Genomic DNA, 25315 nt, shown 5'->3' with positions numbered 1-25315 from the left:
CCCTTCGACAGTTCTTTGGCCATCCTAGTTTCAATACCCTCAAAAGATGTTCCTTTTAATCAAGGATAAATTCCTTGAGCAGGATAGAATTCCTTAGGTCTTAAATTTTTTTGAAGATCGCTGTCATAGCCTAAGTATCTATCTCTAGGGTAGACATTCTCGTCCCTTCGACAGCTCTTTGGCCATCCTAGTTTCAATACCCTCAAAAGAGGTTCCTTTTAATCAACATGGGGCGGCAGTACTGAGCCCACACTCCCAAGATGGTAGACCAGCCCAGAATGGGCCAGGGCCATCTGACCTTCCTGGCTTTGGCCGCCAAGATCTGTCAAAGTGGTGTGCCAATTTTTATTACTCTCCCCATTTTTGAACGCGGTGGTTAATCTCTCTCCCCTTCTTGACATCCCCGGTGCTATCAGCCAATGGAGCACTGAGGTGACCAGCCACCCTAGGTTTTCTGGGCTGACGGGGTTCCCGGGATGCCCAACTTTCATCTTTAAAACACGGACGGTCCCAGGACGTGGGACTTCCGGTGCTGACGTTGAAAAAGTTCCAACCCCGGACAAGCTGGCCACTCTGTTAAAGACCCTGAGCCCTTTCACATGGGGAGCGTCTGTCTCTTAGGTTGATAAAGCTCCTCTTCTGGTTGATCATTATGCCAATAAGGAAGCCCGGTTGGCAGCCCTGGGGTTCTGGGGCCGCCTTCCTAGTGTCCGGCTACCAGGGTGTCACGGGGAGGGACCTTGGGGTGTGCGGGGGGTTCTGGGCTCACTCCTGGCACCAGCCCTTACCAGCTTGCCCATGCACCGCTGGGGTGCTAGGCCATCCATGCACTTGTGGTGGAGGCTCATCTTACAGGCCTTGCAGCGCAGCCCATGCTTAGCGTTTGCTCCTGTCAGACACGCGCGAGCTTCGGTTAGGATGCGACCCCCCTTTACCTGGCCGACTCGCATCAAGTCCCTGAAAGAGTGGTTGCTCCCCAAACCCAGGTACTTCTCATCTGTCACTGTCCCATGATGTCTTGGAATGGACAAGATACTGTGGCCCATTCTTTTCCCTTCTCCCACCTCTTCTACTAAGGTACCAGCTCTGCTTTCTTCCTACTCCCTTCCTCCCCATCGCTCCAGAAAATCTCAGCCTCTTCCATTGTTCACGCAGCTCAGGCTGGTAAGTGCTGGTCTTTCTACCCTTCCTACAGGCCACCCGTCTCTGTTCTTCTGTATGTCTTGCCAAGCAGTGGAAGTGCTGGAAATTTTGCCCATTTTTACCCGAGTTCCTCTCAGAGAGTCTGAGCTGTCAGACAGATTCTCAGAAAAATGGCCGACAAAGGGAGAACAGCATGGTCTATGTGCGAGGGGGGCTGATGGTACTTAGCGTGGGGACAGGGGACTGGATCCGACACCAGCCCTTGTCTGGCAAAAGAGGAAGAGGAGGTGGGCAGCCGTGAGAGCACTGCTACAGGAGTCACACAGCCTCCTGGGACAGGAGGCATCAGAGGACAGGGTGTCATGATGGGGTGGGAAGAAAGGAGGAGAGGAGGAGAGAGGAGAGAGGCACCCTGGGGACCACGCTGTTGCAGTGAGGCTCAAGGCAGCAGGGCTGGGGGGTAGACAAGATGGCTGGTGCGGGGGCCTCAGGGAGCTGGGAGGGGTGTCGGCCACCTGCAGTCTGTGTGTTGCAGAGCAGTTGCAGGGAGACTAGGTGAAGATACCAGTGCGGGACGTTTGTCTGTCTCCACTTGGTCCAAGACAAGAGGTGCGAAACAGAGCGAGCTGGTCGGCTCCTAACAGGCCTCAAAAATGGGCTGCCAAAATGGAGTGTAGAGCTCTTGGATAACCGAGCACATGAAGCACATTAGAAAAGGTTGAGGGAGGCGCCTGGGTGGCTCAGTCGGTTAAGCGTCCGACTTCGGCTCAGGTCACGATCTTAGGGTCTGCGGGTTTGAGCCCCGCGTCGGGCTCTGTGCTGACAGCTCGGAGCCTGGAGCCTGCTTCGGATTCTGTGTCTCCTTCTCTCTCTCTCTGCCCTTCACTCCCCCTCCTCACCCCCCGCTCATGCTCTCTCTCTCTCTCTCTCTCAAAAATAAAATAAACATTAAAAAAGTTTTTAAGAAAGAAAAGGGAGAAAGGTGGGGGGCTGGAGAGGGTGCCCTTGTGGAGCCACTGAGGCACTGTTCCTTTTATCGTGCCCCTTCCACAAAATGAGAAGGATAGGGCCTTCTTCTCTACCGAGTCTTACTTAGAGTGGCATTAAGGAGATGATTTTAAAAGCTTGGCTTCTGTCTCCTGGAGCCTGTGGGACCCACAGCTGCGGCTGTGAACGAGGAATGTTCACACGAAGAATGTTGTTCAAGAAGACCACTGGGGAGGCCATGGGACTCCCTACATCTCACAGGCATTATTAATACGTACACATACCCTGAGACGCGAGGCCTCAAGTATCCCACGGCACCCGCAGCTGACTCCTGAAGCGAAATGAGGAGACCACCCCAAGATCATGTGGGAAACACAACCCTCTTCTCTGCCATTGCCTCCTGGGCTCTTGTCCAGACAAATTCCTAACTGAACTAGTTTATCTGTTTTTGTCTTCCTCCCGTGCACACACAGGGACCAGAACAATCGTTTACAAACGCACTTGAATCGCCTCCCTCTCGTGTGTAAACATCTTTCAGTAGGTTCTTCCCGCCTTTCTGACATTATACAAAATGCTCAGCAAGGTGGGCAGGCTTTGGATGATGTGGTGGGAGCCCGTATCTGCCTTGATCTCAGGCCCGTGCCCTTGTTCGCTACGCTCTAGCCACATGGCCTTCTGCAAATCCCCTGGATGCACAAGCTCTTAAATTCCTCAGGGTCTTTCACACACGCCGCCCTACATGCCTAGAACACTGTCTCTATTACTCTCCGCTGGGCTAGCCGGTGAAGAGACCTTTGGGTCTCTTGCCGTTTCTTCAACGAAGCTTTCTTGGCAACACTCCCCCTTTTCTGTCTAAATGATCTTTTTTATTTTTTTTTTAATTCTTTCTTACAGCACTCTGTTGTTACTTTTTCCCCAGGCTTTATCACAATTATTTATTCGAGAGTTTGTTTATGTGTGCCTTTCCTCCTGGGCTGTGAACCCAATGAGGCTCAGGGCTGTGTTTGCTCATTTGCTACCGTGTACCCAGCTCTGACTCCAACATCCAATAAAAATGTGTTAAATACATTAATGAACGAATTCTCTCATGGTCGCACACGTACCGAAACAGGGGTGATTGCTTTAGATAATGAAGTGGAGTTGACTCATTGATGGTGTAGAAACGGCATTCAAGGGCCAGGAGAGGACTTGAAGATCATCTGTATGTACGATTTCGTTTCGCAGATGAGAAGCCTGAGGGTCCAGGTCAGAGGATGTATTGCCTAGTTTCACCTTTCCACTACTTGACCCCAAGCTTCCTTGCTTTAGCGGGGTTAAGGTACAGGAAGATATGAATGGGGCTAATTAGATGATAAAGAAAAAAGGAAGTACAAGAACACGATATTCAGCTGGGAAAAGCAATGGGCAAACTCTTGTCTGACAAGGACCCTACAAGCCCTTCAGGAGGTATTACCAGAAAACTCCCTTTGAGCACATATCTTTGAACACAAAGCGCGTCCGCTCTTACAACCACAGAACGTCAAAGTGACATGTAAACAAATCAGAAATTACTGGGGATGTGTGCTTAGTCATAAATACTAGCTGGAAAGCCACTCTTCCTTTTTTGAGAGTAACCACTTAGCCAAAAGACTACAACGTCTTCAGCATATTGGACTTTTGAAAGCAACTCCTTATATTTTGTTTTCAAATTAGAGAACACTATTTGTGCCCTGGGAGAGAATGTAAGTAAAAGCTTTGAAGAGGAGTTATTTCATTGTGTGCTGAACTCTGAAGTAGCACCATTATACAGTAAAGTTTATTTTCCTTCAGACCTGCATCCCATAATTTCAGTTTCCCTTGTCTGTTCTAATACACTCCACTTATCTGAATGAGTCAGATCACCAGCAATTATTTGATTTGAGGTGTTCCTATTTCCCCTGTGCAATAACAGGAGTGACTGAAGAGGAAAGCCTGTATTTTGTGGCTCAGAGAATAGTTCAAAGGAATAATTCACATCACTCAGTGATGTCTGTTTACCGTAGCAAGATACGGGGAAGCTCTGGTCTGACTCATTATTAGTGACCTTCATCACAAAGGCATCACTTAATGGCACCCTGATGCCTCAGTAAGAGTGGGAGAAATACGATTTTAAATTAGAATCTGTCACATGCTGGCTCCTTAAAGTTGAGAAAGCTACTAACATTCCTGGAGCCTCAGCTGTGTCCTTATCATATGGGAATACTACTAAGTACTCCCAGGGTTGCTAATGGTAATAGTGTCAAAAGATATGCAAAGGGGATTTCATGGGTTTAAATACTTGGAAACATAAAGATGTCACTGGACGTTAAATAAACATGGTGGACCGGCCACACGAGATTCCCATTTATTCATACCAGGAATAAAAAGTGATAGAAGAATCACAAGGTTACTCGGAGAAGTGGCCAGAGCAGAAGAGAATTCAACATGTATTTAGAGGATCAACTGGAAAAATGGCAAGGAATTTAGCAGAAAAGAGAAGGACTGGATTTCCTAATAGCAACTTGGAAACGGGAAAGTCAGGGACCTTCAAACACTGCGGAATTTCAAAATTCTGAGAGATAATAGTTTCCAACCTAGAATTTTATACCCACACAAATTACCAACAATTATGTAGGCAGAATACACCCATACTCGGGGACCACACTCAGGGGATTCGAAATCTTTTCTTTCTCAGAAAACTACTGAAGAAAGTGCCTTAGAAAGATGAGGGAATACCGGAAGCAAGAGGAAATAGTTGGATCCAATGCACAACAGAAGGACTGGCCCAGAGGAGAGGGAAATGACATGCTCCTGCGATAGGTCTGCAGTGGCCCTAGATGGGCGCTACAAGATGAAGGCCATGCTCTTGGGAAACAAATGGAACTTCCAAGTTGATTAATGCCCTTCAGGTTTGGACAGTGCAACCGATATGGCATTTGACAGATACATGGAAGCATCTGGGGGAGAAAACAGTTATAGGTGCATAAAAAGTCAAGAGAGTTAAAAAGGTAATTTCTTTTAAAAAAAATGTTTATTTATTTATTTTGAGAGAGTGAGCATGAGCGGGAGAGGGGCAAAGAGAGAGAGAGGGGGAGGATGAATCCCAAGCAGGCTCTGTGCTGTCATCAGGCAGAGCCTGATGTGCGGTTCGATGCAACAAACCACGAGACCATGACCTGAGCTGAGACCAGGAGTTGGGTGCTCAACTGAATGAGCCACCCAGGTGTCCCCAAACGGCAATTTCTAAGTGAGGGAATACAGAAGCTGTGCAAGAAAAAATGTAATCACGGTATCATATTTGAATCAGAAGTCAGAAACAGTCACGACAGTGTATAAAACTATCAAGCTAACACAAAATTGTGACAAAACTACTTGGGAAGGTGAGAGCAAGGAAGAGGGGGGAAAGCAAGGGGTACTGGAGGGGTGAGAGCAGCCAACGGATCCCATAACCATCGGTTTCTTCCGTGGGGTCTGAGCTGCTGAGATAAATCTAAGATAGTTCTATGCGTTCCAGCTGAAAATTGTTAAGAACGGTAGTTCCTATACTCACATGGGGCTTGGAATGGATCCGTGCAAGCCGATGCAACACTGATGAACTGTCAGGCACTGGGCTGTGTTAGGAGTACGGTATCATTTACCACCAGGGTAAGTGAGCTGTCCACAGAAGAACGAAGAGTTGACACGCTCATGAATAAAGCTCTCTACATCGATGTTGGGAGAAATATGAAAGGGGTTTTCTCAACGCAAATGCATCAGCTACATTGGATGACGGGCTCCTTTTATTTGAAAAATAAAATTGGTCACGTGCATCTATACAACAATTGGCCAGAGTCGTTCTGATAAGATTCTGCCGCTAAGCCGTTGCTTAACTTTTGGCCAAATATCGTATTTTATCGGTTAAAGATAAAACAGGAGAAACCAAGGGTTTACCATCGGGACCACTTAACCAGAGAAATGGTATGAGGAATGAGTAAAAATAAGCCTGTATAGAAAAAGAAATGGAATCATAATACAGTACTTAATTCTGCAGGGAACAATAGTTGTAATTGTGGGTAATAATTTGTTTGCTTCCAGATTCTACAGCCACGGAATTACTCCTACAATTTACTTGGTTACAATGAATGTAAATTAGACAATAAAAAAGACTCTTCACTGTGATTTGGGGAAGAAACTTAAAAAAAATTAGAACTAAGTACATAAAAATATGACTATAAAGAGATCCATAAATAGTTCTTGGATTCCATGAAGTATCTATAAAGAATTCACAGATGAATAAAGATAAGAAAAGTTCAAAGACATACCAGCCCCTGTCCCTAAGGGTTTAGGTACTAACTACCTCTGATCTCCACCAGTACAGGCACGCCACGGCTGGGAGAAGAAATGGCAAGACATCCCAGCATCAGGAGCGTGCAGATACCAGAGATTCGTGGCACAGAAGGGTCTCAAGGCCAGCGAGATGAAAGCAAAAGCAACTGGTGCATTTTTTTGGTGCCTGGGAAGACCAGAGGCACTTAAGGGCTAGAAACTACGTGAACCGTGAACCGTAGAAAGAGGACAGTGTTTTTAAACTAAAGGCTGTAACGAAAGCTCTGCTGAATAATAAAGACAGGCAGTATAACAGAGCTGGCATCATCCACGGCCCTTTATCCTTGGATAAACACTACCACAAGGGATGGGAAAGAATTAGGTGGGAATCTGTTAAGAAGCCCTCGGTGACGGGACCCCCACCTGGTTGCCTTGCTTCATTTCCAGGGTACTCCACCTTGACCTCCTTTGTCTTCCCAGATCGTTTGTGGTTCTTGGCAAAGGTGGCTGGATTAGCCTTCTGAAGCGTGCTTGCACGGCCTCTTCCGCGTTTCTTCCTTCAACTGCTAAACAGCTTCCCATCCGGAACCCCTCTGAAGTATTTTCCAGAGCCGCCCATACACACACCCTCCCCCCTTCCTTTATATGGGACCTGTCACTCTCTGCAGCTCCTTACTGTTCCCAGAGTACCTTTCACGACAGGCCCTTGACACGGAAGGGCGGGCAGTTCATTCATCGCTGGAAGCCTCGTGGCCAGGAAAGTGCTTGGCTCGGGACGCTACAGTCCATCAGGAACGAAAGCCCACCCGGGCCTGGGCCAGAGAAGTGCCCAGGCGAAGAGAATGCTGGGGGTCCACCCCACTCATTCTATGGAAAGAGCTAGATTTCTCCTTGTGGTCTCGGATCCCGGAGGCTTGTGTCACTCCGGGGTTCTACTCTGCCCGCAGATCTGGACTCTACGGGCCTCCGCCTAGCTGGTCCTCCTTTTCATACCCACGTTCCAACGTGACTGCACCCCGGCCCGCTGGGACTCAGAACACCCCAGGGTCTGGGTGACCCCACGATCCAGGCCAGACACTGTTCCACGTGATGCCTGCCTGACCTAGGAAGTGAGCTGAAAGCCGATTCGGGGAATCGCTCCCTCTGTTTCTACTACCGGCTCTCTGTACCCTCTTTGGAGCACCTGTTGAAAACTATGTGGACTGGAATCAAACTGGCCCTGCCCCTTGACTCGTATCATTTTGTCTGTGTCTTTGTTATCCTGACGGAGAGATGCCTCAGACTTCCATCATTGCCTTTACCGCACACATATGACCCTGACATCTTGCCCCTCCCTACCTAAACATGCCTGATTATAGCCGGGGGTAAACAAAACTTCGGTCAAGGTTTCCTGTCCCGATACAATGAAATCACAACCGACAGCGCCACATAATGATGGCCTGAAGGATCACCCGCAGCGTGTTGATTTTTTAGAACTTTGGTGCCCTTATTAGCAACCATGCTTCCAAATCCAAATAACATAGGACGATTCGGAGGAGTCGAAGCTCCATGTACAATTAAAAATAATCCATGCAGAACGCAGGAGGTGTTTCCATGACTTTCACACGCTGCTCCTCGACGTCAGCTAAGCCAAATGGAGTCACTGGGCGCGACTGTCTCTTCCCGCGTGGACAATGGGTGACTTGAGAGGAAGCCAAATGAGTGGAGGAAAAACCAAGCACAGTTAAGACGGAAGGAGCCTGGCAGTCAATGCACACACACACTTGCACACGCACACATGCCCGCACGCGCGCTCGTGGGCGCACACACACACATTTGAGATGAAAGACCACTGTACTAGAAGTCAGAAATGGATTCTCATCCTGATCCTGCAGGAAGAAAGGATAGCAGGAGGAATTAAAAATTATCGAGCTCTTGTGTAGTGTTAGGCAGTTTTCCTGGAGGTCTCTTGATGTAATTACTAATTATTACCTGTTCTATGCAAAGCATCATTTTAACTGAAGAAGGCAGGGGTAACGGAGAACTTCAATGGCAAAGAAAGAGGACATGTTGAGCTGGGGTGAATATGTAACTCACTAGCTGTGGAACTCAATATTGCAACTTCCCCCCCCTTTTTTTTAGCCCCACAGTCTTATGAGGTAGGGATTTTTGTTCTCTCATTTCTACGGAGAGTGACCTGAAGCCCAGGGATACAGGACTAGCGAGGACAGAGACGGGATGAGGGTCCAGGTCTACGCAACTTGGAAGCCCGGCTCTCTTCCCTCACCCCTGCTGCCCCCTGCCAGCCATCTGCACTTTGGCATCTCTACCTTGATCTGGTCTGGATTTCTTCTTCTAGCGAACTTGAATGGGAAACATTACAGAGCCATTCACGGTCCTCCCAGCTCTGACTACCTACGAGAATGAGAGAATGAAAATACAAATGTGTCACCTCGGTCCATGAGGGTAGAGTTGGAAGACTGGACGAGAAGGAACAAGGAGTTTCCCCGAGGAGATTCTGGGTCTGCAAATGGTTCTTGTCCCAGCATCCTCTTTGGAAGAGGCATTCTGATCACATGTGGTGGGTTACAAACAGGCTCTCACAGCTGACGGGGGTGCACAGGAGTTTTCTGGATGAGCCAGCCACCGAGAGGCTGTGGGTCCACGTAAGAGATACGTGCAAGGAGTTACAGGTTCTACGGCTCCGCAGCTCAGCGCACGCTCTTGGATACACGCAGAAGGAAACAGAGTCCTTCCCACTGTAGATGCTAATTGTCAAGCCCGCTAAGCCAGCGATTACTTACGCGATCATTAATGCATCAGGAGTCAAGGCTGCAAACGCATTAGCCAATATAAGTCCACACTGACGTGTCTAGCTTTGATACACACTTATTCAGGGACTGATTTTTTGTTTGGAAGATGACACTGATGTCATAGATGTTCTCATCTTGGTTGATCCTTTTATTTTGTTTTGTAAATGTTTATTTACTTACTTTGAGAGAGCAAGAGAGTGCATGAGCGGGGAGAGGGGCAGAGAGAGAGAGAGAGAGGAGAGAGAATCCCAAGCAGGCTCTGTGCAGCGCAGCTCCCGATGTGGGGCTTGAACTCACAAACCGTGCGATCACGATCCAATCTGAAATAAACAGTCGGATGCCTAAGAGCCACCCAGGTGCCCCGGTTGATTCTTTTAAAAGGAAGAGTGGAGCCAACGTGGAGAAATATAAACCAAAGAATACAAGAGCACAAAAGCAGGATAGCTGTTCTACAACTTGTAACTTCCATGCGTAGACTATTAGATTTGTGTGTTCGGATCTGGATATGCGTGTGTAACACACGCATATACAAAACACAAATGCACCATGGCGAGGTGGAAGAGGTTGGATTTATGGCATCAGAAGATTTAGATATTAGACTTTAGCTCTGAGACCTTGGATGGGACCTTGTCCTCTGACCTCAGTCTCCCATCTGAGAAAGGGCATCTTGACCACAAAGTGGGAAAAGCAAGGGGCCCTCTCTTTAGGAAGTGCAATTCAAGTTGCAAAAGGAAACGGTAATAGGGCTAGAAAGTACCCCACCTGCAGGTCTGAACGGTGGCTCTCCCTGAGGTCATGATTTCCAAATTCCTTGAAGGTTGAACTGGACATTCCAAACTTAGGATCTGATGAGGCATGACCCAGAGAGCACACAGCCTACCTTCTGCTCTCCTGTGTGTATGCCACCCAAATTCCTGCACTCAGTTTACAAACAAGCAGATTGAGCCTTGCTCTGTAAAAGGTGACCTCAGATGCCTTTTAAATACGAATAAGGCATCAAATACTAAAGAAGTGTACTCTTTACAGAAGTCACTCCATTGTTCTTTTACAAATAAGATTCATATTTATTAACAACGTTAACATTTTTATTTCAATAATACTTGAACAGTTAAATATAATAATGTATAATGATGACATGTTCTTTGTGCATTAATGTGATAAGCTAACCATTTAAGGACCTCTAACAACCTGATGCAGACCGAACGGATGGAAGTTTTAGGAGCCATGGCCAAAGGGAGAGAATTAGAACTTAGCACTAGAGGTTAAGGTACCTGTGCACCATCAGTGTGCACGACCTCGATCCCTCAGCTTTCCTGGGAGAATGCCTGCACTGCAAAGTTGGGCTTTCTTCTGGAACATCTCTGTGTATCACAGGACCACGTGTATCCCTAGAGGATCTGTATGAAAGGGCCACACTGGGCAAGGTTGGAGGGCGAGAATATTAAAACAAACGAGCACACATCCCCCAGAGCAAGACAAAATGAATAGGTACGCACTTTCATCCATCCTATGGACAGACGGGCCACTGAGAAGTCAAGCTGCACATTTCAGATCAGACTAGGATTTGGAAAGCTCCGGCAGGGATTGTGGACAGAAGCTGTCCGAATTGAGAAGGTCCATTCTATCGACATGAGTGGGTCTCTCCCTTGTCCTCATCTGCCACTCTGATTTTAGGGAAGTGGGAGAGAAAAAAAGAGGCTGAGGGCCGGGGAGGACCATGGAGCTTAGCCTGCTCTGGAGTTTACCCCTTCTGGATGGCGAGGGGACACAATTATTCCTCCGTGCTCACCCTCTGGTACCAATCTTGCCCACACCAAGCACGCCACCGGTGACATTTTCATGACATTCACCACAGCGCTAGGAGTGCTCTTTTGTCATCTTGGACAGTATTCTTTAAAATGTTATCTTGCAAGCTGATCAAGGGAAGGCATAATTTCCAGAAGGAAGGCAGATAACTCCCAATTCCAATTCCTTTTTTGAAAAACATATTTCAAGAACCTGGAGATTCTGGCAACAGAATGGAGGATTCCTCCAGAAGGAAAGTCGTCACCAGCGCAAAGCTTGGCCATAAAGGAGTTTTTGGGTTTTTTTTTTTTGTCTTTTTCATTTTAGTTTGGTTTTTCTTTGTGAGGAGTTAGACTAGGGGCCAGGGAAGCATCTCTGTAAAGGGCAGGAGAGCAAACGTTTTAGGCTTTGCAAGCCACACGGTTTCCCTGCATCTATCCCACTCTACCGTTGTAGCATGAAGCAGACACAAATCACAACTAACCAAGTGAGTGTGGCTGTATCTCCATAAAACTCTATTTAGAGACGCCGAAATTTAAATTCATATAATTTTCATGTGTTATGAAATACTCTCCCCTGGGTTTTCTCTCAACAGTTAAAAAATGTAAAAACCATTCTTATCTCCTGGCTCGAAACAGGTGGCGGGGCCAGATTTGGCCTGTGGGTCATAACTTTTTCTTTTTTCCCCAGTACCTTTTTTTTTTTTTTTTTAAAATTGAGGTGCAATTCACATAACAAAATTAACCACTGTTGAGTGAAGAATTCGGTGGCATTCTGTACGTTCACAATATTGTGCCACCACCACTTTTATCTGATTCCAAAACGTTTTCATCACCCCCCAAAATAACCCCATACCCCAAAGGCAATTATTTCCCATCCTTCCCTCCCCTAGCTTCTGGGAACCATCAATCTGCTTTGTGTCTCTATGGGTTTACCGATTTCATGTAAACGGAATCATCAAGATGTAGCCTTTGTGTCTGGGTTCTTCTGCTAAGTTTGGTTTCGAGGTTTATCCCCTTCGTAACACGTATCAGTGTTCCATTTTCCGCTCCTTCTTACGGCTGGATATTCATATATATGTATATTATATATTTTATAATATACAAAAGAGTTTATTATTAGAAATAGCTATTAATCTAATTACTCATAGAACTAGACTTCTTCTGAGGTAAGCTCTTTTTTTTTTTTAACCTTTACTTATTTTTGAGACAGAGAGAGACAGAGCATGAACCGGGGAGGGTCACAGAGAGAGGGAGACACAGAATCTGAAACAGGCTCCAGGCTCTGAGCTGTCAGCACAGAGCCCGATGCGGGGCTCGAACCCATGGACCGTGAGATCGTGACCTGAGCCGAAGTCGGACGCTTAACCGACCGAGCCACCCAGGTGCCCCTGATGTAAGCTCTTCTTGAAGGTGGGCTAGAAGGATATTCTATAATATAATAAAGGGGGAGTCTCTCTGATACTTAATGAGGAAGCATTAGAAGGTCTCTCTCACCAGCCCACCAAACTGCTCTCACCCTTACCAGACACCAGATGAATCTAGTAGTCGAAGTTCATCCCATAATTGACCTACCAGTGGTAGCATGTAATGAGGCTGATATTCTCTTTAACATTTTCTTTCTTGGCTTCTAAGATGCTACATCTCCTTGGTTAATCTCTACCACACTAGGCACTTCTTCCTGGTCTCTTACTGGCTCCTCCTTTTCTCTCCAACTTTTTAACCCTGGAGAGTCCCAGGGCTCCATCCTTGGTCGTCTGCTCTTTTCTGTCTACCCGTAACTCCTTTGGTCAGAGCCTCCAACCGTATCCCTTTAAATACCATTCACAGGCCGATGACTCCAATATCTGTATCTCTTACCTAGACAAGCCCCTCAGACTCCAAATCTACTCACACACCTGACCGCTTGACATTTTTCTAGTTGGCTGTCAAATAAACATTTCAAAGTCCGACACATCTGAGACTGAATGAGTGATCCTTTTCCCTCAACACATGGCCCAGAACCTCTTCGGCCTGCCGTGTCCCCATTGCAGTCGATGGCAACACCATTTTCCCAAGTGACTTGGGCCAGAAACTTTGTGGGCAGCATCCCTGTCTGCTGATTTCCTCATGCAGCCCATGCGCAGAAAATCCTGCTGGGCACTTCCTTCCAAATGTATCAGGAATCTAGACCCTTCTCTCTTACCTGCACTGCTGTGACAGCCTCTCGTCTGTCCTCTCTGCTTCGATCCGTACCCCCTCCCTCCAAAGTCTTAGGAGCTGCTATTCTGGACATAGCAGCTAAAGCAACCTTTTGCAAATACAATTACATTACAGAGTAAAAGTGAGAGTCTTCACAATAGTCTCCAGGGTTACACACGATCTCTTTTTCTGCTCATCATCCACTCTGGTCCACTGCACACTGGCTGCCGGGCTATTACTTAACACACAAAGCATACTCCTGCCTAAGTCTTGAGCTCTGGTTGTTTCCTTCACTTGGAATGCTCTTTGCCCAGAGTTCTCTCACCTTCTGCGCCTCTTACTCAGGTCTGATCTCAACAAGCTTACCCTGAGCACTTCCCGTGATACTGAAATCTGTCCCTTCCTCTGAACTCCTGATCTTTCTCACCTGGCTTTACATTATTCTTCCTTCTACATCACTTATGACCTTAGAGAATTCTTCCATCCATCCATCCATCCATCCACCCATCCATCCATTGTCTCCCCAACCAAAATGTCAACTTGACAAGAGTCAAGATCATTTCCTGGTTTATTCACTGATACATCCTAAGTGCTTAGAACAAAACCTAACAGAAAGGAGATACTCCACAAATATTTGTTGAATGAATTCTTTTTAAGTTTGAAAGAAGACAAAGATGTCTGATGTTGGGAATACTCAGCACGGTGTTATGAAATAAGAAATGGAGGGATGCCAATTTTCTCCAAATAGTTTTGCAAATTTAGCAGAATTCCAGTTGAAATCTCCATGGGATTTGGGTGGGGGATTTCATAAAATGATTCTAAAATTAATCTTGAAGAATAAATGCCTGAGAATAGCAAACATTTTTGAAAAAGAATCTATGATAACCCATAATAATAATTAAGCCAGAGGGCTACTGGTGCTGAATGAACACAATACTCCATAAAGTGAACTGAAAACCAAAAAATATGCTTTAAGTATCTTTAAAGAATTTAATGTTTTATAAAAGTGACTTTTGAATCAGCAGTGAAAAGTGGGATTGTAAAACAAATGTTGGTGAATCACTTGGTAAATTGGGGAAAAGACCAGGTACGTAACTCCCAACATATCCTGAAATAAAGTTTAGATGGGCTATGGAATTTACATAATAGTTGAAACTATTAAATTAATTGAAGAAAATAGAAATACTAACTTATTTATTCTTTTTTTTTTTCTTTCAACGTTTTTTATTTATTTTGGGGACAGAGAGAGACAGAGCATGAACGGGGGAGGGGCAGAGAGAGAGGGAGACACAGAATCGGAGCCATCAGCCCAGAGCCCGACGCGGGGCTCGAACCCACGGACCGCGAGATCGTGACCTGGCTGAAGTCGGACGCTCAACCGACTGCGCCACCCAGGCGCCCCTAGCTTATTTATTCTTGAATAGAGAAAGTCTTTCTCAGAATGATTCTATGAAAGAAAACAATATACCAAAAGATTGATAAAGTTGATTACATTGAAAATATGCTCACTAATACAAAGCTGAAAGGCAGATATATTGGAGAAAATATTTTCTTTATAAAATTCAGCATATTGTAACATATTATATGGGATTAAGGAGCCTTTCTTTCCAATTAAAAAACTATATAAATAAGCAGAAAGATATATGGTCCAAAGGCATAGCATGAGACCATGTAAAAGAAATGGAATTAAAAGTTAAGCATTTCTTGGGGCGCCTGGGTGACTCAGTCTGTTGAGCGTCCGACTTCGGCTCAGGTCATGATCTCGCGGTTTGTGAGTTCCAGCCCCGCGTCGGGCTCTGTGCTGACAGCTCAGAGCCCGGAGCCTGCTTCGGATTCTGTGTCTCTCTCTCTCTCTCTCTCTGCCCCTCCTCCACTCACACTCTGTCTCTCTCTTCTTCTCCGGAAATAAATAAATACTAAAAAAAACTTTTTTAAATAGTTAAAAAAAGTTAAGCCAATCTTAAATGGCAGATTTAATTAGTAATCGAATAGCTGGAAGTAAATATAGCAAGATATCCATTTTTTTCCTATCACATGTGCAAAGATTAAAAAAGAAAAAAAGAAAACCATCAGTGCTTGGATGTGGGGCGATGGGTATGACAGCACCACTGTCTGGTTACTTTGGGAACACGCACCAAAAACTTGAAACAGATGCGTAATTCTTCGTTACGGCAATTTCAATTTCAGAACTGGTCTTAAAAATCATTAAATATGTCTGCAAAGACTTAACTCCAAAGACGCTTACCGTCACTTTGCGAATAATACCACACAATGGGGAATAAGTAGAATATCCCAGAATAAAGTATGAGTTAATAAGAGCTTGGTAAACCCACACCCAAAATACTTTTTGGCTAGTGAGACAATTTTTAATCGAATAATGATCGGCAGGATATGATGCTCACACTCTAAGGCCGAAGTGTCAAAATTAGGGTAATACACGTGTTGAGAAATCTCTCATTTAAGATGAACATAAACATACATGTAAAAATGTCTGGCAGAGCAGATGTAAGACATTAATATTTCTGTCTGGGGGTGGAATTTTACACAGTTTTTAGTTCTTGTTTCTACATACTTGTACTTTCTCATTTTCTATAAAGAGTGTATTTCCCTTCTGTAATGAGAAGTAAGATACTCCATTTTTTTAAGTTTATTGACTTATTTTGAGAGAGAGCGTGAGCAGGGGAGGGGTAGAGAGAGGGGGAGAGAGAGAGAATCCCCAGCGGGCTCCGTGCTCAGCATGGATCCTGACCTGGGGCTCGAACTCATGACCACGACATCATGAGCTGAGCCGAAATCAAGAGCTGGACGCTTCACCGACTGAGCCACCCTGGCGGTCCAAGGCGTTACGTATTTTTTGAAAGGAAGTGGTGTTATTTGTGAAGAATTAGAAAACCCAGGTCATGTCGAGGTGAGCGGAATCACCCTGGGGGTTCCCACTGTCGGGAATTTGCGGTTGGGGTCGGGAGTCTAACAGCTTGGAGGAAAAAGAGGGCAGCAACCCTCCCCCATGCCCACTCACCACCACCTAGGCCTCGGGTAGCGTGGAGAGTGTGGTCCTGGATGCCAAGTCCTGTCACTTCGGCAAGTCCCCGCCGCCCACTGGCTCCCGTGCCGCGCGCCCTGAGCCTGCGGCCATGCACAGCGGGCTTAGTTTTCCTTTCCTGGAACAACATCCTTCAAGGTGGGGCCTCCCTCCGAGTTCCTCGGGACTCACTGTGCAACACAATGTCAATCTGCAGACTGCCCAGACTATTCCATCTCGATTCCCTCTGGCTGGCAAGGGAAAAGTGCCCATCTCCAACCCCCCGCCTTTGGCCCCAAATTTAATGAGTAGCTTTCACTGCTTTCTAGATTTCAAAGTGTTTTTCTTAAATCCAAGTTTCTCAGCCCCTGCACTAGTGACATTTGGGGCCTGATAACCCTTTTCTGTGTGTGTGTGTGTGTGTGTGTGTGTGTGCTGGGCTACCTCGTGCATTGTAGCATGGTTAGCAGTGTCCCTAGCCTCTACCCAGTAGCACCCTTTGCCCAGGATCGCGACAACCGAAACACCACCTGGCGTGGTCAAATGTCCCTGGAGATAAGGTTGTTAGATAAAACGCAGAAAGCCCAGTTAAATTTTAAGATAACGCATGATTATTTTTTAAAGTTCACTTAATGTATTTTGAGAGAAAGAGAGAGAGACTGAGCCGAAGCAGGGGAGGGGCAGAGAGAGGGAGAGACAGAATCCCAAGCCGGCTCTGCAATGTCAGTGCAGAGCTCTATGCGGGCCTCAAACTCACAAATCGTGAGATGGTGACCTGAGTCGAGATCAAGAGTCAGATGCTTAACCGACGGAGCCACCCAGGCGTCCAGACAAATTATTTTTTAATATAAGAATATCTCAAATATTGCACGGGACACCTGGGTCTCAAATATCGCCTGTGACACACACTAAAAAATTATTGGTTGCTCTTCTGAAATTCAAATGTAACTGGGTGTCCTGTCTTTTTACTTGCTCAATCTTGAAACCCTTTCTGGGAGGCAAAATCGCCCCCACTTGAGAACCATGAACAAAAGGCAACAACTATTTTCAGCCCTCTTTTGTAGGTGAGGAAACTGAAGCTTTGGGGGAGAGAAATCCTTGGTCCAAGGCCACACGGAAACAAGAGTGCAGAGGAGAGATCTGAACCCAGGTTTCCTGATGACAAATTCCCTCTTTCTTCCTGCACACAGAACTACTCGCGCCTTTTCTCCCGAGAGGCTGAAAACGGAGAGACCACTGGGGTCAGGGCCACTATGCAGACGGTGCTCTGAATCACCAACGATTACGTTCTTTCCATATGTTCTCTGTAACACAACAATCCCTTGAAGTTAGTTATTATTCCACATTTAACAGATGGAAAATTAAGGATCAGAGAGTTTAAACAATTTACCCAAGTATATTTAGCTCGTAAGTGGTAGGGCTGGAATCCTAAAGCAGGTCTGACTTAATCCTTATTTTCCATCTGTGGCTGATGTCCTTTGCTAACGTGTTTCTTTTCCTCAATCAACTAGGTCTGACTGAAATCTTCGAGCTACATTGTGTGGTTTCATGGTCCCAGGGCTTTGATTCATACATTCGAAAGCCAGGGATAAAAGGATGAACTGGTCCAGAACTCTTCTCAAACACGATTTCAGGCCAAAACCGACTGGTTTGCTTTGCAGACATGGTGCCTCCCATGCGACGAGCCTACCCAAAGAACATAGAGGCAATGGCTAACCTGGACAAATCTGTAGGCTTTATCATCAGTTTCTGAGAAATTAAGAGCCGATTCCCTGTTATATGTTTTAAAAAGAAAACGTGGCATAACTTGGCTTCTTTGCACCCAATGGGGAGGTGCTTCCAAGAACTATAATGAGTTTGGTAGGAAGTGGTAAACTCGTACTCATCCTTCAAGGCCCACCTCAAATCTCACATTCTTTTTTTTTTTTTTTTTAAGCTTATTTATTTTTGAGAGAGTGAGAGCAAGAGAGAGTGGCGGAGGGGCAGAGAGAGAGAGAGGGAGAGACAGCACAGAGACTGACACAGGGCTTGAACTCACAAACCGTGAGAACACGACCTGAACTGAAATCAAGAGTCAGACGCTCAGCTGACTTGAGTTCTTTATGGGACTTTCATTGACCTCTTCCTTCTCGGGTAGAACTATTATTAGTTTTCTCGATTGGATTTTCCTGGCACTTTTTATATGCCTTGGTGCCTACATTTACATGTGTATGTGTCTCCCCAGTTATTTATTAAGCCTCCCATGTTTATTATCTATGGAAAGAAAAGAAGTAGAACATCTATGCAAGAGAAAAAGTTAGAAATCTTATGAACATTTAAGATTAGCTCTTCGATTTCTGTACCTCATTTCTCTTTCCCAGGCACCTAAGGCAAGGCCTTCCACGTAAGTCTTAGCGACTTGCTGAGTGAAGGGTGTCACAGAATCTAGTCGGGAAGATACCCTGGTGCCTCACAACTGAAAGTGTGGCCCACAGACCAGCATGGCCGGCACTGCCTGAGACCCTGAGAGGAACGAAGAATCTCAGGATCCAGCCAGACCCGCTAAATCAGCTAAGTCACCAAGACTTCCAGGTGATCTGCATGCGTATTCCACTCTCGAGAAGTCCTGCCTTTGAGATCAGCAGCCCAGGGATGGCAAATACACGGGACAGGGACCAAAGAAGCGCTTCATTCCGCATACATGGCAGGCATCGCTCACCCATCCCAATAGCGTTCTCACTGCACGACAGGGCAGCTAGAAGCTTCTCTGGGCAATCACTGCCAATCAATTAGTATGGAAACCAACTTGCACCTCCCCCCAGATCTAGCAAGCGCTCTCATTTTACAGATGAAGAAACAGGCCCAAAGAAGGGAAGCAGTCTGACCAACACTAACCCCCTCCTTCACGGCAGGGACGATATTAAACTACCACTGTCCAGCCTCTTGTGCTCATGTTCTTGCCCCACCGTGCTGGGAAGTTAGGCAGACACAGCTCGAACCAGGACCTATCATTCTTTCTCACCGTCCCCCCCGAAGAGCCCTAGGTTACCTGTCACTGTCCTCGTGCTGTGATGTAGCAGAAAGAGCTCGAGCTCTTCTGGACTTAGAGCAAGACGGCCTCAATTGCCCCCAATCTTTAGATATCGCTCAATACTTAGAAAGTTTTCTGCTAAAGGGAAAACTAGGGAACATATTTTCCATCGCAGTTGAACTCTAGTCACGGGACCTTGATTAAAAATAACCCATCCTCTCTCTCCCCTACTTGATGGTGAAACACCATCAAGCAAGCAGAAAGGACCAGTAAACACCGGGCAGACCCCTGGGCCATCTTTCCCCGCCTATACTCCCCACTCCTTGCTACACTACATCTTTCCAACCCCCTCTAGCTTCAAAAAAAATTAATGGCATTCATTGTTTATAAATGCTTCTCTGTTGGTCTTTCCTATTTCGGTTCCTGACTGCTAGTGGAAAAACTCTCCCCACTTCCCCCACCCCTCCCGCACTGAGCTTTAAATATAGCAACGGGAGTTGGGTTGGCTCAGGGCTTTGTGTTTGGAGTCCACAGCCTCTGCCCTCTGGGTCACCAGTTCACGTCGCAATACCCTGGCCACCGCGCTTTCCTTCTATTACGTGTGTTTGGCTTAAATTTTTGCGAGAAGACATCCTCCTTAATGACCACTTTCCCACGACCATCTGGGAACTATCTGAGCTTGACATCCCTGACCCCGGTATTGATGATCCCGGCTGCCCTGTCTGCCGCCTTGTCCGGGGTCTCTGGTTTTCACACTCCCATTCGCTTTCTTCAGAACTGTTCTAGCTTAAGGCTTGAGCGCTGGCATTTCTCCTGAGGGGTCCCTAGAAGGGACTGGTCAGTCTAGGCTTTCTCCTTCTCTCCATCCCCAAAGTGCCTGCCTGGGAGTACCAACCTTTTGTACGTAAAGACGGCTTTCGTAACAGTGACCAGCTTTTGAGTTTCGCGGTCCACAAGGAATCTTCACACGTATCACTTTATTCGGTTAGTAGTAAATCCCAACGAGTCGGTGGAGGTCTACCAGCCGTCCGAGGTCACTGGCTCTACCAAGAGCGGAACCACCCCGGCTCCTCTGTCCCATTCTGCCCCCCTCCTGCTCTCTCCCGCAGGTCTGTATTTTGGGTTTATTCGCAGTGATCCACCAACAGATGTTTGCTAGCGCGCCCACTACTGTCAGGGGTAGTGAGCAAAGTTTCACTTCCTATAAATCTAATGGGACAAAGCCCTTGCTCCTTTGCCTTTGTTGGCTGCTGGAGGTTTTAGAGTAAGTGTCAAGCCGGGGAAGCTTCCGTGTATTTCTTCAGGCAATGGGAGAGTGGAGCGTTCCTGAGAAAGGCAGGAACTCGCTGTCAGTTTGCTTTCCGCTGAGGTTTGGCAACAGAGGAGGAGGTAGAGATGGGTTGAAAGAACACACCTGAGGGACTTCTTGAACTAGTTCATGTGAGATGTGCTGGACGAAGCCTGGGCTGGGGCGGGGGCAGCGGGGGAGAGAAGTCGGCCCGGCCTGACTGCAGAGAGGTCAGTGTGTGCACAGATGGGGTTTCTGGAGGAAGGGGACGGGGTGGAGTCACCGACGGCCTTGAGGCTCTCCCTGGCCAGGAGGTGAGCGCGTGAAGGAGCCACCTGCCCCAGCAGGAATGGTCCCTCGGTGAATTGGCAGATTTTATGGGCCAAGATGCTGCTCTGCTCCACTGTGGACGTATTCGAGCATTCTGGCATCGCCAAGGCCTCCGGGCAGCCAAGTTCTGGCCGTCGAAGTGAGAGACTGGGCCCTCGGAGAGAAGGCAGGCGGGCAGCAGCCCAGCCCCTCCTCCTCCCTCCCTCCCCCCCCCCCCCGGGGGGGAGGGTGGCAGGACAGGAAATGGGGGGAAGCAAAGAAAGTGACTATGACCGGACACTACCGCTTTTGGACGTGGTCTCATTTAATCTTTATCCCAAATCTACCAGATAGGCAGTTTTGATTGCTATTTTTAAAATGGGAAAACAGATGCTCGGCCGATGTTCCCCGAAACGTCCTTTTCACACAGGGATACCAGGCGGATCGCATGCAAAGTGATACAGGCCTTCGGGGTCACACGGAGGCCGGTGCAGCGCCCCACCTCGGTTTTAGTGAGTAACTCTCGTTCCCTTTTGTGGCATGAGAACGGGGTAAAGGTGACGCTTCGGTCTTAGGCTGTGTGGCATCGTGGACAGGCTGAAGCGACGTGAATTCTTTAAACGATGTTCTGGCTGTGGCAATGGCAGCACACCTCTCCCTGACCCAGGGCGTGGGTGCACGTGTGATGCGCACACGGGGGCCCTCCCGCATTCGTCTGTGGTCATGTTGTTGGGGTGTGGAGGGCAGGGTAACCATAGACTTTTGCGTTTTCTTGCCAGGTAAGCTTCGAGTGTGATAGAATAATCTAGGCTTTGTTTCCTCTCCTTCAGCAACCAGGCAGTGTTTGGTAAGCTACGAAGGAAATGCTTTCATAGTATTTAGCAATGGATTTCTCCCCCCACCCCCACCCCTATCTGCAGTCCTTAATAGCTGGGTCCCAATGCACAGGTGTCTCCCATAGATACACACACACACACACACACACACACACACACACACATGCCCTGCCTGATGCTTTGAGTCCCAGATACACACAAAGCGCTGCTCTATATTTTATTACCAGCCTAGTTCTGTCACTTTATCATGTGGTATCCACTGCGGCTGCACAAGCAACGTTCTAAAGTAGGTCAGTGGAACATTCTCCATGAAAGCAGCTGAGTGGAAGCGCAGGATACACATCTTCCAACAGGTCTGCATCTCCCGTGTTCACAACAGGAGACGGCCCGTTCCCATGGATCCCTAGTCTCCGAACACAGAATTAACAATGGAACGGATCCAAGGGCAGGCGGCCTCCCTATATTTGTCGTGACTTGGTCTGAACCTCAAGCAGGAAGGCATGAATCAGCAGTATCACAGTCAGGCAAAGGTTTCGCCATCTCGAGTTTAGAAAACTCTCAGAGCGTATCCGGGATTCAGAGAGGCGCCCGCTTTCTGATTGCTCCGAGTCTGCCTGGGACGATTCCTTCTCCTTTCCTTCTGTCCTGGGCACCTTTTTTATTTCTTGATGGACGGGACAAAGAAAAAAATGTCTGAAGCCCAGTGGATCATGGGAGAACATGGGAACACAGATGTTCAGCATATATTTGCTGTGATATTCCTAGATCACCTAGCTGGTGATCTACAGGGAATGGCTAAAAACTGAACAAAAGACCACCTTAAATTATCACTCTCCCCTCTCTGATGGGTTATTCACGCGGGGAAAATACTTTCCTGTATTGTCCCTTTTTTTCTGCTAAGTTATAATCTTAAAAGACTCCAAAAATGCCAGTATCTTCTTTGGGGCACACAAAACATTATTCTTCTGGGAAATTATTGCTATGCTGTGATTCAAGAAATCACCAAGGCGTTTGCCAACATCATGATCTATAATTTAAGAGGGACAGTTGTTTTCTTTTGGCTTTAAAAATGACGTTCCCCCCAATTGGTACATGGGGGAGGGGAAGGAACAAAAAAACTTAGAGAGGGAAGGAGCCAAACCATAAGAGACTCTTAAAAACTGAGAACAGGGGCGCCTGGGTGGCGCAGTCGGTTAAGCCTCCGACTTCAGCCAGGTCACGATCTCACGGTCCGTGAGTTCGAGCCCTGCGTCGGGCTCTGGGATGATGGCTCAGAGCCTGGAGCCTGTTTCCGATTCTGTGTCTCCCTCTCTCTCTGCCCCTCGCCCGTTCATGCTCTGTCTCTCTCTGTCCCAAGAATAAATAAACGTTGAAAAAAAAATTAAAAAAAAAACTGAGAACAAACTGAGGGTGGATGGGGGGTGGGAGGGAGGGGAGGGTGGGTGATGGGTATTGAGGAGGGCACCTGTTGGGATGAGCACTGGGTGTTGTATGGAAACCCATTTGACAATAAATTTCATATTAAAAAAAAAGACTTTGGCCAATTACTAGTAAAACAAACAGTCCACAGAAATAAAATCATGCCTTCTCTTTGGGAAATGTTTATATTCTGGAGACCTTCTCCACTTGGTCCCCTTTCTTCTTCTGAGTAGTCATGAGATGTTTAAGGATGGGGTGGAGGAGGGAGACAGGGTGTATGTCTTCCTAATACCAGCTTGGGTACATTATGAAAAACAGATTTAGGAGCATATGCGTAAGTATGACCAACATCCTACTAAGGTCTACACAAACTAGATTCTGACAGTTCCTCTGGCTTCCTGACTTCCTCAAACTGGTCCCGAAACGGGATTCAGCTATTCTCCCAACAGTGATCTGGCTTCAGGACATCCCAGTAGGGTCACCTGGACGGGGGTGGGGGGATAGCTTGGGAAGGCCCCGTGAAAGCATTGTGAGAGGCCCGTTGAACCCACCTTGTCCACTGCACGCCATGGTCTGTCATGGAAGGAGGCCCAAGGGGTCTTTAGCTTAAAGTGGGAGGGGCTCCTTGTCAATTCTTCCAGTTTCTAGATACCTTCTCTCTCATTTCCTTTGCTACCTCCCAGGCTCCCCACCTGAATGAATGAAGACGTCAGACATCAGCACAGGGCCGGGCACACAGTCGGTGCTCAATCAAAATGGAAGAATGGGTGGGGAATACAGGGAAGCGGGGAATGGAACGTCACCACCCAAGTCCTTGTGAGAGGTACTACCAGACAGGAACTGCCACCCCGGATGATCCAATTATTGTCATAGGGCAGCCGTTTCCAGATCTTTAGATTTCACAGACTACTAGAAACGGGGAGAGCCAGCCACTAGCCGCAGTGAAAGCAGACTGGTCAGGGAGACAAAGCCATAGGACATGGCTGAGGGATATTTGCAGAAACTGCGAGAAACCCTGAGTTGCTCTTCGGTCGGCCCCAATCTGCAAGAGGTTTATTAGCCAAGCAAGTGGCCCCGTGGCCATTCACTCCCGTATGCCTTTGGTACTGAAAACACACACCGGGCAACTGAGACACGAAACAAAAACAGAGCTTAAGAGTGGAGACGTTATGTAATAGGACAGATAGTAAATACTGAAATCAGTTACAATTAGAACCGTCTAAATAGATGTATAATCTTATTATAAGGTGTGCATATATCTTAAGACTTACTCTCAAAGGTCTGACTTGCCAAACATTGGAGGTACAAGTAAAAGTCTGGATTGACAAAAGGGACACACTTACTTGAGTCAGGATTAGAAATCTGGTAAGTTATCTGGAGTAACGGAGAAATCAAAATGCCATATGTATTTTCACCTTTTAATAACCTGAGAGGCGAGGAAGAATGGTGTTTTGGGAAAACCTCCGAGGTAATCATTAGGACAAGAGTACATTACATATCTTCCCAAACACGGGAAGTTATAAAAGGAAAAGAACACACCAACCACATGACTAACACACACACACACACACACACACACACACACACACACACACACCGGAAGGAAACAGAAAGCACACAACAGAAACTGTAGAGTAACAGACAGAAGGAAAGCCAACTATTTCACTCAGAGCAATGAATGCGAATCCATAAATCTCTTCGAATTTGGAATAAAAATTCAAGTTGGGGAAAAAAAAAAAAGAAGTCTGAAGTTCAATTATGTTGAGTTGCCAAAGCAGCACTTAGATAACGTGACAAAAAAAAGGTTTAAAGTCCAAGGTGGATAAAGGCAAATATACACAAAACGAAGTTGGGAGTTTTACTATAACGGTGGGAATGCGGGACACGAGGGTTAAACAGGATGGGATGGCCTTGTATTTGTATGTGGCTATAATGCAAAATAAAGATATCCCTGTTATGACCCCCTTTGCGCCACCTTTGCGTTAAAATATGCAACAAAAAGGAGGAATGAAGAGAAATGTCACGGAGGAAGAAATAAGGCTTCTGTGTCAAGCTTCCTTTAGGAAGCAGGCTGAAGCCTTAATATACCTGGGGATAACTTTCAGAGGGATTAGGAATTTTCCATATCCTTTCTCTGTTTTGTTTTTAATTTACTTCTGTTTCTTTTATTTTTAAGTTTATTTATTTATCTTGAAAGAGAGAGAGGGCACGTGCATGTGGGGGGCAGAGAGAGAGAGAGAGA

At 46.7% G+C, this 25315-nt stretch overlaps 1 protein-coding gene across 4 annotated transcripts in view; it reads right to left on the bottom strand.

The window, feature by feature from the left end:
* Positions 1–25315, bottom strand: part of STAC (SH3 and cysteine rich domain) — a 139003-nt gene that overhangs the window by 47350 nt on the left and 66338 nt on the right. For all 4 annotated transcript variants that reach the window (XM_040479725.1, XM_040479723.1, XM_040479726.1 and 1 more), the window contains exon 3: positions 789–889. In XM_040479725.1, coding sequence (XP_040335659.1) covers positions 789–889 — 101 coding nt within the window. The remainder of the gene's footprint in view (positions 1–788; positions 890–25315) is intronic.

The sequence above is a fragment of the Herpailurus yagouaroundi genome, unplaced genomic scaffold (genome assembly GCF_014898765.1).
Source record: "Herpailurus yagouaroundi ecotype Mexico unplaced genomic scaffold, PumYag 159, whole genome shotgun sequence".
NCBI lineage: Eukaryota > Metazoa > Chordata > Mammalia > Carnivora > Felidae > Herpailurus > Herpailurus yagouaroundi.
The sequence above is the reverse complement of the archived record's forward strand: the minus strand, read 5'-3'. Positions and strand labels throughout refer to the sequence as shown.